This window comes from Engraulis encrasicolus, chromosome 2 (genome assembly GCF_034702125.1).
Source record: "Engraulis encrasicolus isolate BLACKSEA-1 chromosome 2, IST_EnEncr_1.0, whole genome shotgun sequence".
NCBI classification, from domain to species: domain Eukaryota; kingdom Metazoa; phylum Chordata; class Actinopteri; order Clupeiformes; family Engraulidae; genus Engraulis; species Engraulis encrasicolus.
In genome coordinates this window covers 34,197,038-34,209,196 of record NC_085858.1, presented here as the reverse complement: position 1 = coordinate 34,209,196, position 12,159 = coordinate 34,197,038, and the positions used below count along the sequence as shown (strand labels likewise).

At 41.5% G+C, this 12,159-nt stretch overlaps 1 protein-coding gene across 3 annotated transcripts in view; it reads right to left on the bottom strand.

The window, feature by feature from the left end:
- The window catches only part of trip10a (thyroid hormone receptor interactor 10a), a 43,618-nt gene extending 32,703 nt beyond the window's left edge, over positions 1 to 10,915 (bottom strand). For all 3 annotated transcript variants that reach the window (XM_063187315.1, XM_063187323.1, XM_063187332.1), the window contains exon 1: positions 10,620 to 10,915. In XM_063187315.1, the coding sequence (XP_063043385.1) occupies positions 10,620 to 10,643 (24 nt within the window). In that variant the 5' untranslated portion in view covers positions 10,644 to 10,915. The remainder of the gene's footprint in view (positions 1 to 10,619) is intronic.
- Positions 10,916 to 12,159: the final 1,244 nt, after the last annotated feature.

Here is a 12,159-nt window from a genome sequence, read left to right as displayed (position 1 = left end):
TTTTTAACATATATCACTCTGTGCAGAATGAAGCTTCTTCACACACTGGTTCTCTTTTTCTCTATTTAATTTAACACCAGTGTTAATTTAGTCAGCTTTTTAAAATTTAGTCTTAGTCTTAGTCACAATGACGAAAATCAATTTTAGTCTTAGTCATATTTTAGTCATTGCCTTCCCAATTTAGTCTTAGTCTTAGTCTAAATGACGAAAATCAAAAAAGGGCTTTGACGAAATATTTTAGTCATAGTCATGGTTGACGAAATTAACACTGGTGCACTGGACTTTTTTTCTGACTCGGCGCGCACCGGCAACTAGGAAGTAGGAAGTAGAAGGAACAGGAGATGACTAGAGTAGGTTGTATGGTATGCCGGTTCGGTACACCTTGATTTTAGGGTCACAGTTCGGTACATTTTCTGTACAGTATCACCATAATACTGTCCGGAACAAAGCCGGAATTCACTATGAACGTTATGTGTTATGAAATATCACTGAACACCACTAAGTGTTTGAGTGGCACATTGCACACTAATGGCAGTCAGGGCATCAGACTCCCGATTCCTGACCCGCCAGTGATCTCCCCCATCCTCCTCCATGACTGAGGTACCCTGAGTATGGTACTGCTCCCGTTCGGGCGCTATTGGGGATGAGGCATAAATGCGGGCGCTATTGGGGGTGAGGCATAACTACCATTCTGTTGTGTGCAATGTGCAGTGTTCATGTGTGTGCTGTGGAGCGCTGGATCATGACAATGGGAGTTGTAGTTTCCCAAGTGGGCTTTCACTTCACTCACATTTTTTTAAAAGAAAAAGTGTTGGTTTTCAGGACAATATCAGACATGCCCATAATTAGTATAGGGTGCATGAAAAACAAAATTAAAACGTTGCAAAATCCTGCTCTTCTCTTGCAGTATTGTTCCTTTGAACTACCTTAACTTCCTTTTCATTTTCTAGCATGTTTGATACTTGTCAAAAGGTGGCACAATAGACTTGGAATTTTGAATTGCTGTTAATGGACATTTTCAGCTAAATCAGTGCAAAGTGCATTTTGAGGCTGTTTTGAGGCTGTTTTGATCCTGTTGCCTCTCCACTTACCCAGGACATCAAGAACCCACAGCATGACTAAAAGATGGGTACATGGGTGTTTGAGCATGGCTTAAGGATCAGAGTATGGGGGCTGAAACCTTCTTAAAGGCTGCAAAAAACATGCATGAGGAGTTTCTAATTTGGGAAAGGCAACTAGAGCATTCCTCCAAATGATTCTTCTTACTAGTTTTGATTGAAATATTCTAAAAACTACTTCTCGCTGAATTCGCTAAATAGGTCTATTCACTGCTATTTCAAATGCCAAGCCTTTTGTGCCACCCTTTAACAATGATCAAATTGGATCCAAAACTTAGATTTTGGAAGGAAGTCAAGTTAGTAAAAAAAGGATACTTAAATACTCAAACCCACTAGGGTATGACAACCAAACACAGGAAGCAAAAAATCTGTCAATTTCTGGAAAAGCACATGGACTTGAAGTGAGTCGATTTTGTCTCCCAACTTGTTCCCTTTTTGCCATCTACTCAATCTGACAACTTCACTGCGAGTGCTGGGTTCGTTGTTTGCCATTGCCTTTGCATTGGGTGACATCACTAGGCAGTTTGATTATTTTTTTTGCATCAAAGGACCACATTTCGAGGGTGGAATATTGATTCATGGATTGGCATATGAGCAAGAATTAAGTTGCTACTTGCTCTCAATGAACTTTCACAACAGGGTTTCTGGCCCATAGTCGATTGTTGTTCTTCCAAGGGTGAGACAAAATATAAATGTCACCACAACATTTGCCAGAAAGGATGAGAACAGAAAAAATGGTCTATGAACAACACCTGTATGACCACTCAATTTAGCTTATGTAATGTATAGGGAGATGATCACTTTTACAGACAAACCCCCATTAGAGCTATTGCATATGTTAGGCATTTACTTTTGCTTTGTTTACTTACAATATTGTATATCGAATATTGATTCAATACAATTGCATATTTTAACCCGAAATGGATGCAATGTCACTTAACACTTTCATCAAGTGCTTTAACTGTAATTAAGTGACATAGTGACAATATTTATACTGCAAAAATATAATTTGTATTTAAGGTTGCAGTTGCATGTTTAAAAATGTAAATAAATAAAAAGCGAAATGGATATATGTCATGAAAATATATTCTAAATGTAAATCACCATAGAGTCTCATTACCGAAATTGACAATCCTCATTACCGAAAGGTACTTAAAACATTGCGGTAATGAGAATGTGTATTGCGGTAATGAGATGGCTCAGCACAATAATGCTAACTGTAACTTGAGTAATTATGACATAGCTAATTCATGACCATTGTTGAATTCTGAAAAGGAATACCCTATTACCAAGCATGTTTAAAATGAAAAAATCTTTTTCATTTTGAAATATTGACTAATTTCGGTAATGAGAACCACTTTTGTCGTATTTGCATATTTTTGAGACAAATTGTGACATTTTACAGGCACAAACAATAAGGCTGACTAATCATGTAGCCATCTTGAATCTCCTGTTGGTACACATCAATTGTAGGTAGTTTCAGCTCATATTGAAATTCTGATGGCTTTTAATTGTAGCTCTGAAATATATTGCGGTAATGAGAAGAAAAACTTGGGGACACAATCTTTTCTTGAAATATTCATTAGTGTTCATTATTTAATTTGCCAACAAGGAACACTTAATGAAACTTCAGACATAGACCAACGCTCTTGTAGTGTCATTTACGTATTTTTAATTTTTTTATTATGTTTTAACCTAATTCAAAGACCAGAAATTTTGGTCGGGACACATTTCGGTAATGAGAATTTGCCTATAAAATGCATAAAAAGTGGAAAATAAAAATATATTTTTTTTAAATGAACTAGTGTGCCAGAAAGTACACGTCTTGTTCTACAGTAATGTATATTATCAAAAGAATCCATGTCATATTTAACCATTAAAACCTCATTGCCATTGATTTTTTTAGCTTCGTGAGAATCACCCATATACTGTAGCTTAAACACCCCGCCTTCTCAGAAACACTTCATCACACAGGGTGAATTTAATTGTACGTTAGCACAAAGATCTGAAACAATGCATGCTCAGTCAGCAAACTTCAAAATAAAAAAATACACCTATTCCCATTGGGCCTAGAGGGCCTGTGGTCGACTTGTTCTCTCCCTGTTCCTTTTTTGTGGGGGCTGCCACCTCTTTCAACCGCAGGCCTCAAGCACAGGCATGCAGCGTGAAGTGTGATATCTACTGACAACCCCTCGGCACGCAGTTCAACAACACTGGGGTGCATTTCTCAAAAGCTTTAGTAGTTGTTAGCCAGTTAGCAACTTGGGTAGTTGTCAATGGGAAGTAGCATTGCAAACAACAAAGTAGCTCATGTAGTTAGCATGGCTTCGAGAAATACACAGCACAGCACAGCACACCAGCCTCCTCCTCCTCCTCCTCCTCCTCATTCTGCACCTCCTCCTCCTCCTCGTTCTACACCACCTCACTTTGAAGCAGTAATAGGCTTTACAGTTAAGCAAGAGTAGGAGAGGGGGTGGGGGGTTGGGTTGAGTTGGGGGGGTGTAATGCAGAGTGTTCACAGTGCATGTGCGTGCCCGTGCCCGAACCGTCCTTGGTGGATTCCAAACAAGCTGAGCCACGTCTCTGACCCCGTCTGTTCACGCTTCACTCCTCTCCCTCTCCCAACCGCAAAGTGCAAACCACTACCACCGTTGGACTGTGAAGCAAGCCAAGCACCCACCTGCAGTTTTATCATGCGTTTCCTTGAAAGTGAATGAGGCTGCCTCTTAAAAAACGAACTCTCTCTCATCATCACGCCCTCACTCACTCGCAAAATAGCTGTTTTATCCCAGCTGCTCGAAGGTGAACAGGGCCATCTAGGCTACATAAAAACAACCCACCAGCGCTGTGTGTGTGTGTGTGTGTGTGTGTGTGTGTGTGTGTGTGTGTGTGTGTGTGTGTGTGTGTGTGTGTGTGTGTGTGTGTGTGTGTGTGTGTGTGTGTGTGTTAAACCACTTCTTTACATGGCCTTAGGGTGGTGACTAGCTTTAAAGGGCCAGACCAGTTTAATCAACCTGTCTGGCGGGAGAATACAAGTGTCTATTTCGAGCGAACCTGAATGTCAGCGAAGTTTACACACCCTGAAGAGTATGGGTGGTGGAGAAAGGCGTTTACCACGGCAGCTAATTGTGAAGAGCATTTGGTGTAAAAGTCGTTTCCCTAAACTCATATTTTCCTCTGTCCTCATCGGTGACATGGCTGAAGTCAGCTGTATATTGGAGATAAATCAAACATTTAAAGGGCAACTTCTGCTAATTCCGACTTGCAGTTGTAATGCTCACAGTACCCTTGAGACTACCTGAGATTTTTTTTCTTCAGCCTTTTTCGAGATCCTGGTCATTGTAACGGGAGCAGGTGTTTGTTTACATTTGGGAAAAAAACATCTTGATTTATTCCCAATAACATCCAAAAGGTTATGCAACATCAGCAGACAACTAGCAAACAGCGATAAATGAATGAAAAGAAATGTTTTAATGTAAACAAAGTCTGACCCCATTAGAATAGCTCAGATCTCGGAAAAGGGCTGAGTCGAAAAATGCAGCATCACCGGGTAGTGACAAGTCAAGGGTAGCATGAGCAATACAATGCATATTGAAATTGGAAGAAGTTATCCTTTAAAACACAAATGTGATACATCTGACATCTCAGACATTACCCAAGTCGACAACGAGGACAGAGTGAAGTATTCAAGTTTGGAGACGGGTCATTCCACGCCAAATCAACAAGAGCCCGCACACTTAGGTCTCAAAAAATTCTGAAAATATTACTGAGTGTACCCATGGTACTTAAGAGAATTACTGTTACTTTATTTGAATGTAAGATGTATACTCTCCATGTTACAGCCAATTTCACTGGGGGAGGGGGGCGCCCATTTTGTTCACACTCTTTTTTTGTCAAAGTTCACAAGCCCGTAGCTCAAGAACTAAACCTAGTAGGAAGCTCAAATTTGACATGCTGGTACATAGATAGGAATAGTTTGTTGCAAAACTGTCAGTTTTGGTCTGTATGATCCTGCATCGTCATGGCATTCCCTCAAAGATGATACAAATTGTACTGGAGTTTTTGGCTGTGCTATGTTTAGGCCTTCAGAAGACATATTTGTGCCCAACATAGCCTCATGATTTTTTCCCCTTGTAGATACAAGTAGAAACACTCCCATAAAAATCTATAAATAGAAAGGAAACCCCATCAGTGTTTGACCAGAAGACCTCACAAGTCTGACAAATCATTTTGGGTGTCATTTTCAGAGCACCAGAACACCTTGTGGGATTGTCCACAGATTTTTAATTTATATTTTTCTTCATTCTCCATGAAGTCTTCTTTTTAAAAATGCCAATGAGACTTGTCTTATGTGATGTTTTCTTTTGTAATTTCCACCCTATACATGGGCAAAATGCAAAAAGAGAGCAACATGATTTCGATAACATTTAATGTAAAGGCTAAATAATCAAATGCAAATTTTGCACAGACATGATCACCCGAGAGTCCCTGTGCAGGGGTGCAGGTATCCCTTTCAATTTAAATTATTTCAGGAGCGTTCAATGTGGTAGCAGGTTCGCACACCAAAAGAGACAGTAGGTCAGGCACAAGGAGTCATGTTGTTACTTTTTTTGACCAGCAGATGGCAGCGGAAGAAACGCATAGAAAACATATTGCCCTCAATGTGCATGTTGCCCATGTTCAGGTTGGAAATTACAAAAGAAAACATCACATAAGACAAGTCTCATTTGCATTTTTAAAAAGAAGAATTAATGGAGAATGAAGAAAAAAATAAAATAAAAATCTGTGGACAATCCCACAAGGGGTTCTGGAGCTCTGAAAATGACACCCAAAATGATTTGTCAGACTTGTGAGGTCTTCTGGTCAAACACTAATGGGGTTTCCTTTCTATTTATAGATTTTTATGAGAGTGTTCCTACTTGTCTCTACAAGGGAAAAAAATCAAGAGGCTATGTTGGGCACAAATATGTCTTCTGAAGGCCTAAACAGAGCACAGCCAAAAACTCCAGTACAATTTGTATCATCTTTGAGGGAATGCCATGACGATGCAGGATCATACAGACCAAAACTGACAGTTTTGCAACAAACTATTCCTATCTATGTACCAGCATGCCAAATTTGAACTTCCTACATGGTTTAGTTATTGAGCTACGGGCTTGTGAACTTTGACAAAAAAAAGAGTGTGAACAAAATGGGCACCCCCCTCCCCCAGTAAAATTGGCTGTAACATGGAGAATATACATCTTACATTCAAATAAATTTACAGTGTTTCTCTTAAGTACCATGGGTACACTTGGTAATATTTTCAGAATTTTTTGAGACCTAAGTGCGCGGGCTCTTGTTGATTTGGCGTGGAATGACCCAAACATGACTTGCATCCTGGCTGTTATGGTTAAGAGACAGAGCTAGGCTGGTTGGCATTCATGTTACTTTGAAAACATTTGTATATTCATTTAACTAATTACACTTAGCTGGCACTTTTATCCAAAATCACTTTCAGTTATTACAGGGGACAGCCCTTGAGCGAACATGAGGTTAGGTGTCCCTGCCTGGAGCAATGTGAGGGAAGCAGGTGCCTTGCTCAAGGGAGCGTTCACACCTGCAACCTTTGTCTGGGGCCTCATGTACAAAACTTACTTATAGGGGTGGGTTCAAAAGATCAAATCGCGATCCAATATCGATTCAGGTTCGAAAAGGGCAATATCGATTCACAACTTTGTGGATCAATCTTTTGTAGATAATTGTATGCGCTATTTTCTCAACCACATCCTGTAGCTCCCTTCCACAGTTTCCCACTTATTTCTCACATACCAAGGTATTTCAAGTTTGTGTGGGCATCAAAGGCTGAGATATTCTTACGTTTTTATAGTCGGTCTTAGAATTCTAGTCATAAATGGGTTAAGGTGACAACCCAGCAATACAAAAGATCGATATCGAATTGGATCGTGGATCGGTTTGGATCGCAACCTTCTGGATCGGAAGCGAATCGATCCGAGAAATTTGGATCGATTCCCAGCCCTACTTACTTACGCACAAAAAAGCTCCGAAAGGAACTTTCCACGAACATTTTCAGATGTACTAATAGGCTACTGACTTAGCATGAAAAAGTGCATGTGTATAAAAATTTCATTTACTCCAAAGGACCGAAAACGTTTTGCACTTCACTGGGTAGCACTTTCTTTATTTTCCTAATGCATTAAAATTATTTATGCATCGGCATCAGTGGTGTGCGAGTTCCTCCTTGCTGCTTCATACAAATTTCATTTGAAATCATACATATAACATGAATCAGCATGAAAACCTGTTTATGCATGGACTGACACATTTAAGATTTTTAGGTGTAAATGCATTTTTTCAAATTTTCACTTACGCAAAGATTCAGTAGGACATCTTCAGAAGTCTTTGTACATAAGGCCCCTGGGTCACAAGGATGACTGACTAATAAGTAACATTAAGGCTACTCCTGCTACCCAAGCTCATCCCATTGCTCTTCTTTCTTTCCTTAGCGTAAACCTGCTGCATCTCTATCCAAGCTGCCACACACAGTTTCAGTCTGTGTCCGTCTATTCAGAATAGTGACGAAGGAAACTTCTTAACTGAATCACACACATTCATGTGACAGACACAGATACAGATAAAGACACACACATCCACAAACAGCTCTGGACTGACCCAGTGCTGGAAAATCGGGCCTAATTTAGTGTGCATTGCACAAGAGATCGATTGAACTGGTTAGCTTTATATAGTCTATTTACAGTGTTTACTGCAAGGCGCTCCCCCTCTCTCAATTTAGTGGACTTGTGTTAAGCTTAGCAGAGCCACACACACACACACACACACGCACGCACGCACGCACGCACACACACACACACACGCACGCACGCACGCACGCACGCACGCACACACACACACTAGTGTGAACAGAGAATATCTCATGAGGGCCTCACTGGAAGGAAAAAGATAACAGTCAGGGTCCTTGGCACATGCTTCCTTCCTTAGTCACCAATAGAAAGACTTAATAGGGAGCCTGCTGTACGACATATTTCAAAGTCATGTTGAACACACACTCCCACTGAGACAGAGAAAGAGAGGCCGAACCGAAGAGAAAGAGTGGCTAGAGAGAGAGAGAGAGAGAGACCAGAGAGCAGAGAGAGACCAGAGGGCAGAAAGCAAAAGGCCATCACATACATTCACAGAACAGGCATACTTAACACTAGAGGTTCCAAAAATAGCCAGTGGATTAACCATACGGGAGGAAACATATGGCATTGTAGAGTAGATGCCTGCTAGGCCACTTAACAACAAAAACAAAACCCTACATTACCTGTGTCAGTTTTGAGGGAAGGAAAAAAACATGCATGTTTTTCATTGTTGTAGTTTGTGACTTGTGCACTAGCAAAGCAGGTGAATCTTGTCTGTTGCTCAGTGCATTTCTGGAAAGCGAAGTTGCTAACTACGGTATGTTAGCTACTTTGTTGGTTGCAATGCAATTTCCCATTGGGCCAAGGCAACTAAGTTACCGAAGTTGCTAACTGCTAACAACTATGCTTTCCGGAAATGCACCCCAGAGTAGTAAAGCACATCTGTGCTGCAACTGTAACAGCCTTGCAGCCTTGCAGACCTTTCTGAGGAGATGTCTAAACTTCATCACTTGTCTCCCTTTGGGAGAATGACAGGGACCCAAGGCTAAATTTAGGCCTGTGTGGACTACATGTTGTTGTGGTTCCTGTAAATCAGGGCAAAACTAATTAGGTTGGTGCTCCAGCGCTGAAGATGGAAAGGGGACAGACAGGGGAAAGAGGCCCAGGGGGGAAGCCACAGAACGAGGTCAGGACCTAGCAGCTCTTTCCTTTGATGCTCCACCAGAATTCACACGCCATGTGCCTCCAGTCCAGTCCCCCTACCTACCGTTACAGCAGGTATGTGGGCCCGGAATAAGGAATGCGTGCGTAGTGAACGCACGGTGTGCAAATAGAAAGCCTAGAACTACTCCAGTTATCTCTGGGAGAGTGAGAGTGTGATATGGGGCCTATACTACAAAGCTGGTTCAGGATAAGTTATGGTTAGATTAATAGGTAAATTGTCTAATACAAGCACTTTTCTTAAGAAAATGAGGACTCCAGGCTCTTCTATTAGATGATTTACCTCTTAACTTAACCTTAACTTATTCTGAACCAGCTTTGTAGTATAGGCCCATGGTGGGTGGATGATATGGTGTAATGTGATGATGAGTAGGAGAAGTCAAAGGAAGGGTGGGTGGTTAACACGTGCAGTATAAAATCGTGTGCCTGTCTTCTTTCAAGTTTTGAAAACTTGAAGATCAGCTCATTATGTGTGAAATGTTCAATCCCAACTAGAGGGGGAAACTATTCTGTCCTTGACATGAATTCCTGTCACCAGCGCATCGAGGAGTTGTGGGAGGCGAGAATGGCCTATTTATGGAGCTTAACCCACCTCCAGTGTGGCCGCTACGGAACCCTGTTGGCAGTATCTGCCGTTCTGACCCGAGAAAAAAAAGCAAGAAAGAAAACGGATCTGTTATTTGAAGAACAAAGCAACTAATATACGCCTATGTCTAATACACGCAATTGTTAGGTTTCTATTTGCATTTCTCCATTACAGTTAGATTGTATCTGGTATATCACTGGCATCTTTACAGCTAATAAACCAAAACACACATAATCTGCACCATTGCATTAGTGACGTAGGCCTAGCCCGAGAGTTCGACGTCCATCCAGATGCTGTGAAGAAGCTTCACGTTAACTAAAAGCTCTGAAACGAGCGTTCCCCTTTCCGCATCACATTTAACACTGTAAAAAGACAACGTAAAGGGAAAGTTTGCTGCTGTGCTGCCATTGACAGTCCCTCTTCGGGATGGGCATAACATGGAACTGTTCGAGTGAACTCTGCTATCAAACTCACAACAGGAAAGTAGCCTACACTTATGTTTGCATGCTCCTTTCTTTATCCATCACAAAATCCAAGCTTTATCTTCCACCCGACACATTTTCAAGACTGCATCTGTCAAAAGGCCGAGGTTACTGTAAATAACTCAAAAGTACCACAACTTGCTATTTGGCGTTAGTTCAAACCCCACGTTAGCGCTAAACCAGGTAAGGACAAGCAAAACGGCGCCACTAGAACTATTCGTCTCTTCCCGACCAAACATTGTCAGGAGGAGGCTGTTGTGCTATGCAGAGGGCAGAACTACAGTATCCTTTACTCGCGCTTTTTATGGCCAACGGTTAGTAGAAAGAAAAAAAACACCGACTACTCTTGCATGTCATGTATATTAGTTACTACATATTCTACTCTGACGGCTACTCTTTCAAATTGTGCGTAGGTTTGTCTTCAGCTTGATTTGAGGTAAACTTCGGAACCTCACTAATTAACGCTGCTAACGTACACAGTTTGTGCTTACATCGTGGTGTACTCGAGTCCAGTCCGCGTTCTTCTGGTAAAAAAAAAATATATAGGCCTATATCAAAATGTCCAACTCACCCAAAGATCTGTGCCCCAGTCCATGTTCTACCCTGGTCCTCCTCTTGTCAGCGAACGTTAGCTGTCCTTGTATACAAAGAAGTTATCCCAAAACTCCACAGACTGCGAGCCGCGTCATGGACAAAATTCTCTCATGAACCACAGACGAAGTGACTGATTGCACGTTCGAAAAAACAATGATCCTATTCCGAATGTTGACCTACGATGCATTCATTGGAATGGGTTAACATCCCTGTAGACAAACTACCCTTGAATTTTTTCGTGGCAAAGCCAAGAGGGATCAAGTAGCTCTCATATCCGCGTCACTCCCAAATCCTAATTCTTAAAGGAGCCGTCAGGGTGATACGCAGTGTGGAATGGTATCTTCGGCCCTACCACCACGTGAAACGTAGACCATAGAATGCATACTTTTTGTTATTTGGTGATGTTGAGAAGGAAGACTGATTCAGGTTTTACCCTGAGGAGTCCCCCCCCCCCTTCTCTCTCTCCTTCTCTCCTTCTCTCTCTCTCTCTCTCTCTCTCATTATAATTCCAAAGCAGAGAATTACATCAGAGTTGTGAAGTAGAAGTATGCCTTCTCTTACAGATGTAATTACAACATTAAAGCCGCAAGCGGCGATGACGGGCCCTCGCACATTGCAGGTCCGGGGCATACCGCCTGTAGCGTGCCAACAAATCACACATGCAGCTCCGGTAAATGTACACACTAGACTGACTTTATTAACTGTGCCACTCACTCATACAGGTGTCGCCACCTAGTGACGCTTCAAGGAATACCGATAATAAGTGTGATAATGCCACCAGTCTACATCCCCCTTCTTCTAGATCAGGAACCTTTTTGGTGGAGAGAGCCATAAACGGCAAATTTTTTAGAAGAAATTTGCACGAGAGCCATACCATTTTAAAAACACTGAATATAATCAAAAGCATGTATTTCAATTAAGCCCAGAAATTTTAGAGTATACTATCAAGTTATTGCTTTAACAGGTAATAGGGTTGCCAACTGCCAACTTCATTATGGCAAGGCAAACTTTTTAACCTCCCTTGTCCTGATTGAAATCAATATGGAACCCGTACTTTAATTTATAAATACTGGATGATTCCATATTTCAAGGGATTATTGGCAACCCTAGATAAGTAAGAGCCAGATACAGTTCCCAAAAGAGCCACATGTGGCTCTAGAGCCATAGGTTCCTAAAGCAATTATGCTGCACACAACATATATAACCTGAACTAAGGCATGTAACAGATCAGGACTAAAACATAAAAAAACAACTGACCAGGCTGCCTATTTCAGAACATAAGATAACACCCAACCAGGGCTGTCGTCAAGTCCACCTTAGTAGAGTTCAAGACAAGTCCAAGACCAGAAAAGTCAAGTCCAAGACAAGTCCGAGTCCAAAGAGGTTCGAGTCCAAGTCAAGTCCGAGTCACATGTCGGTCAGTGTTAAACAAAGAAAAGGATGAGTTTCAATATGAAGGTAACCTATATGCCATGGACGGAAGACAAACTTCGGGCCGAGTCCGGACTACAGCCCTG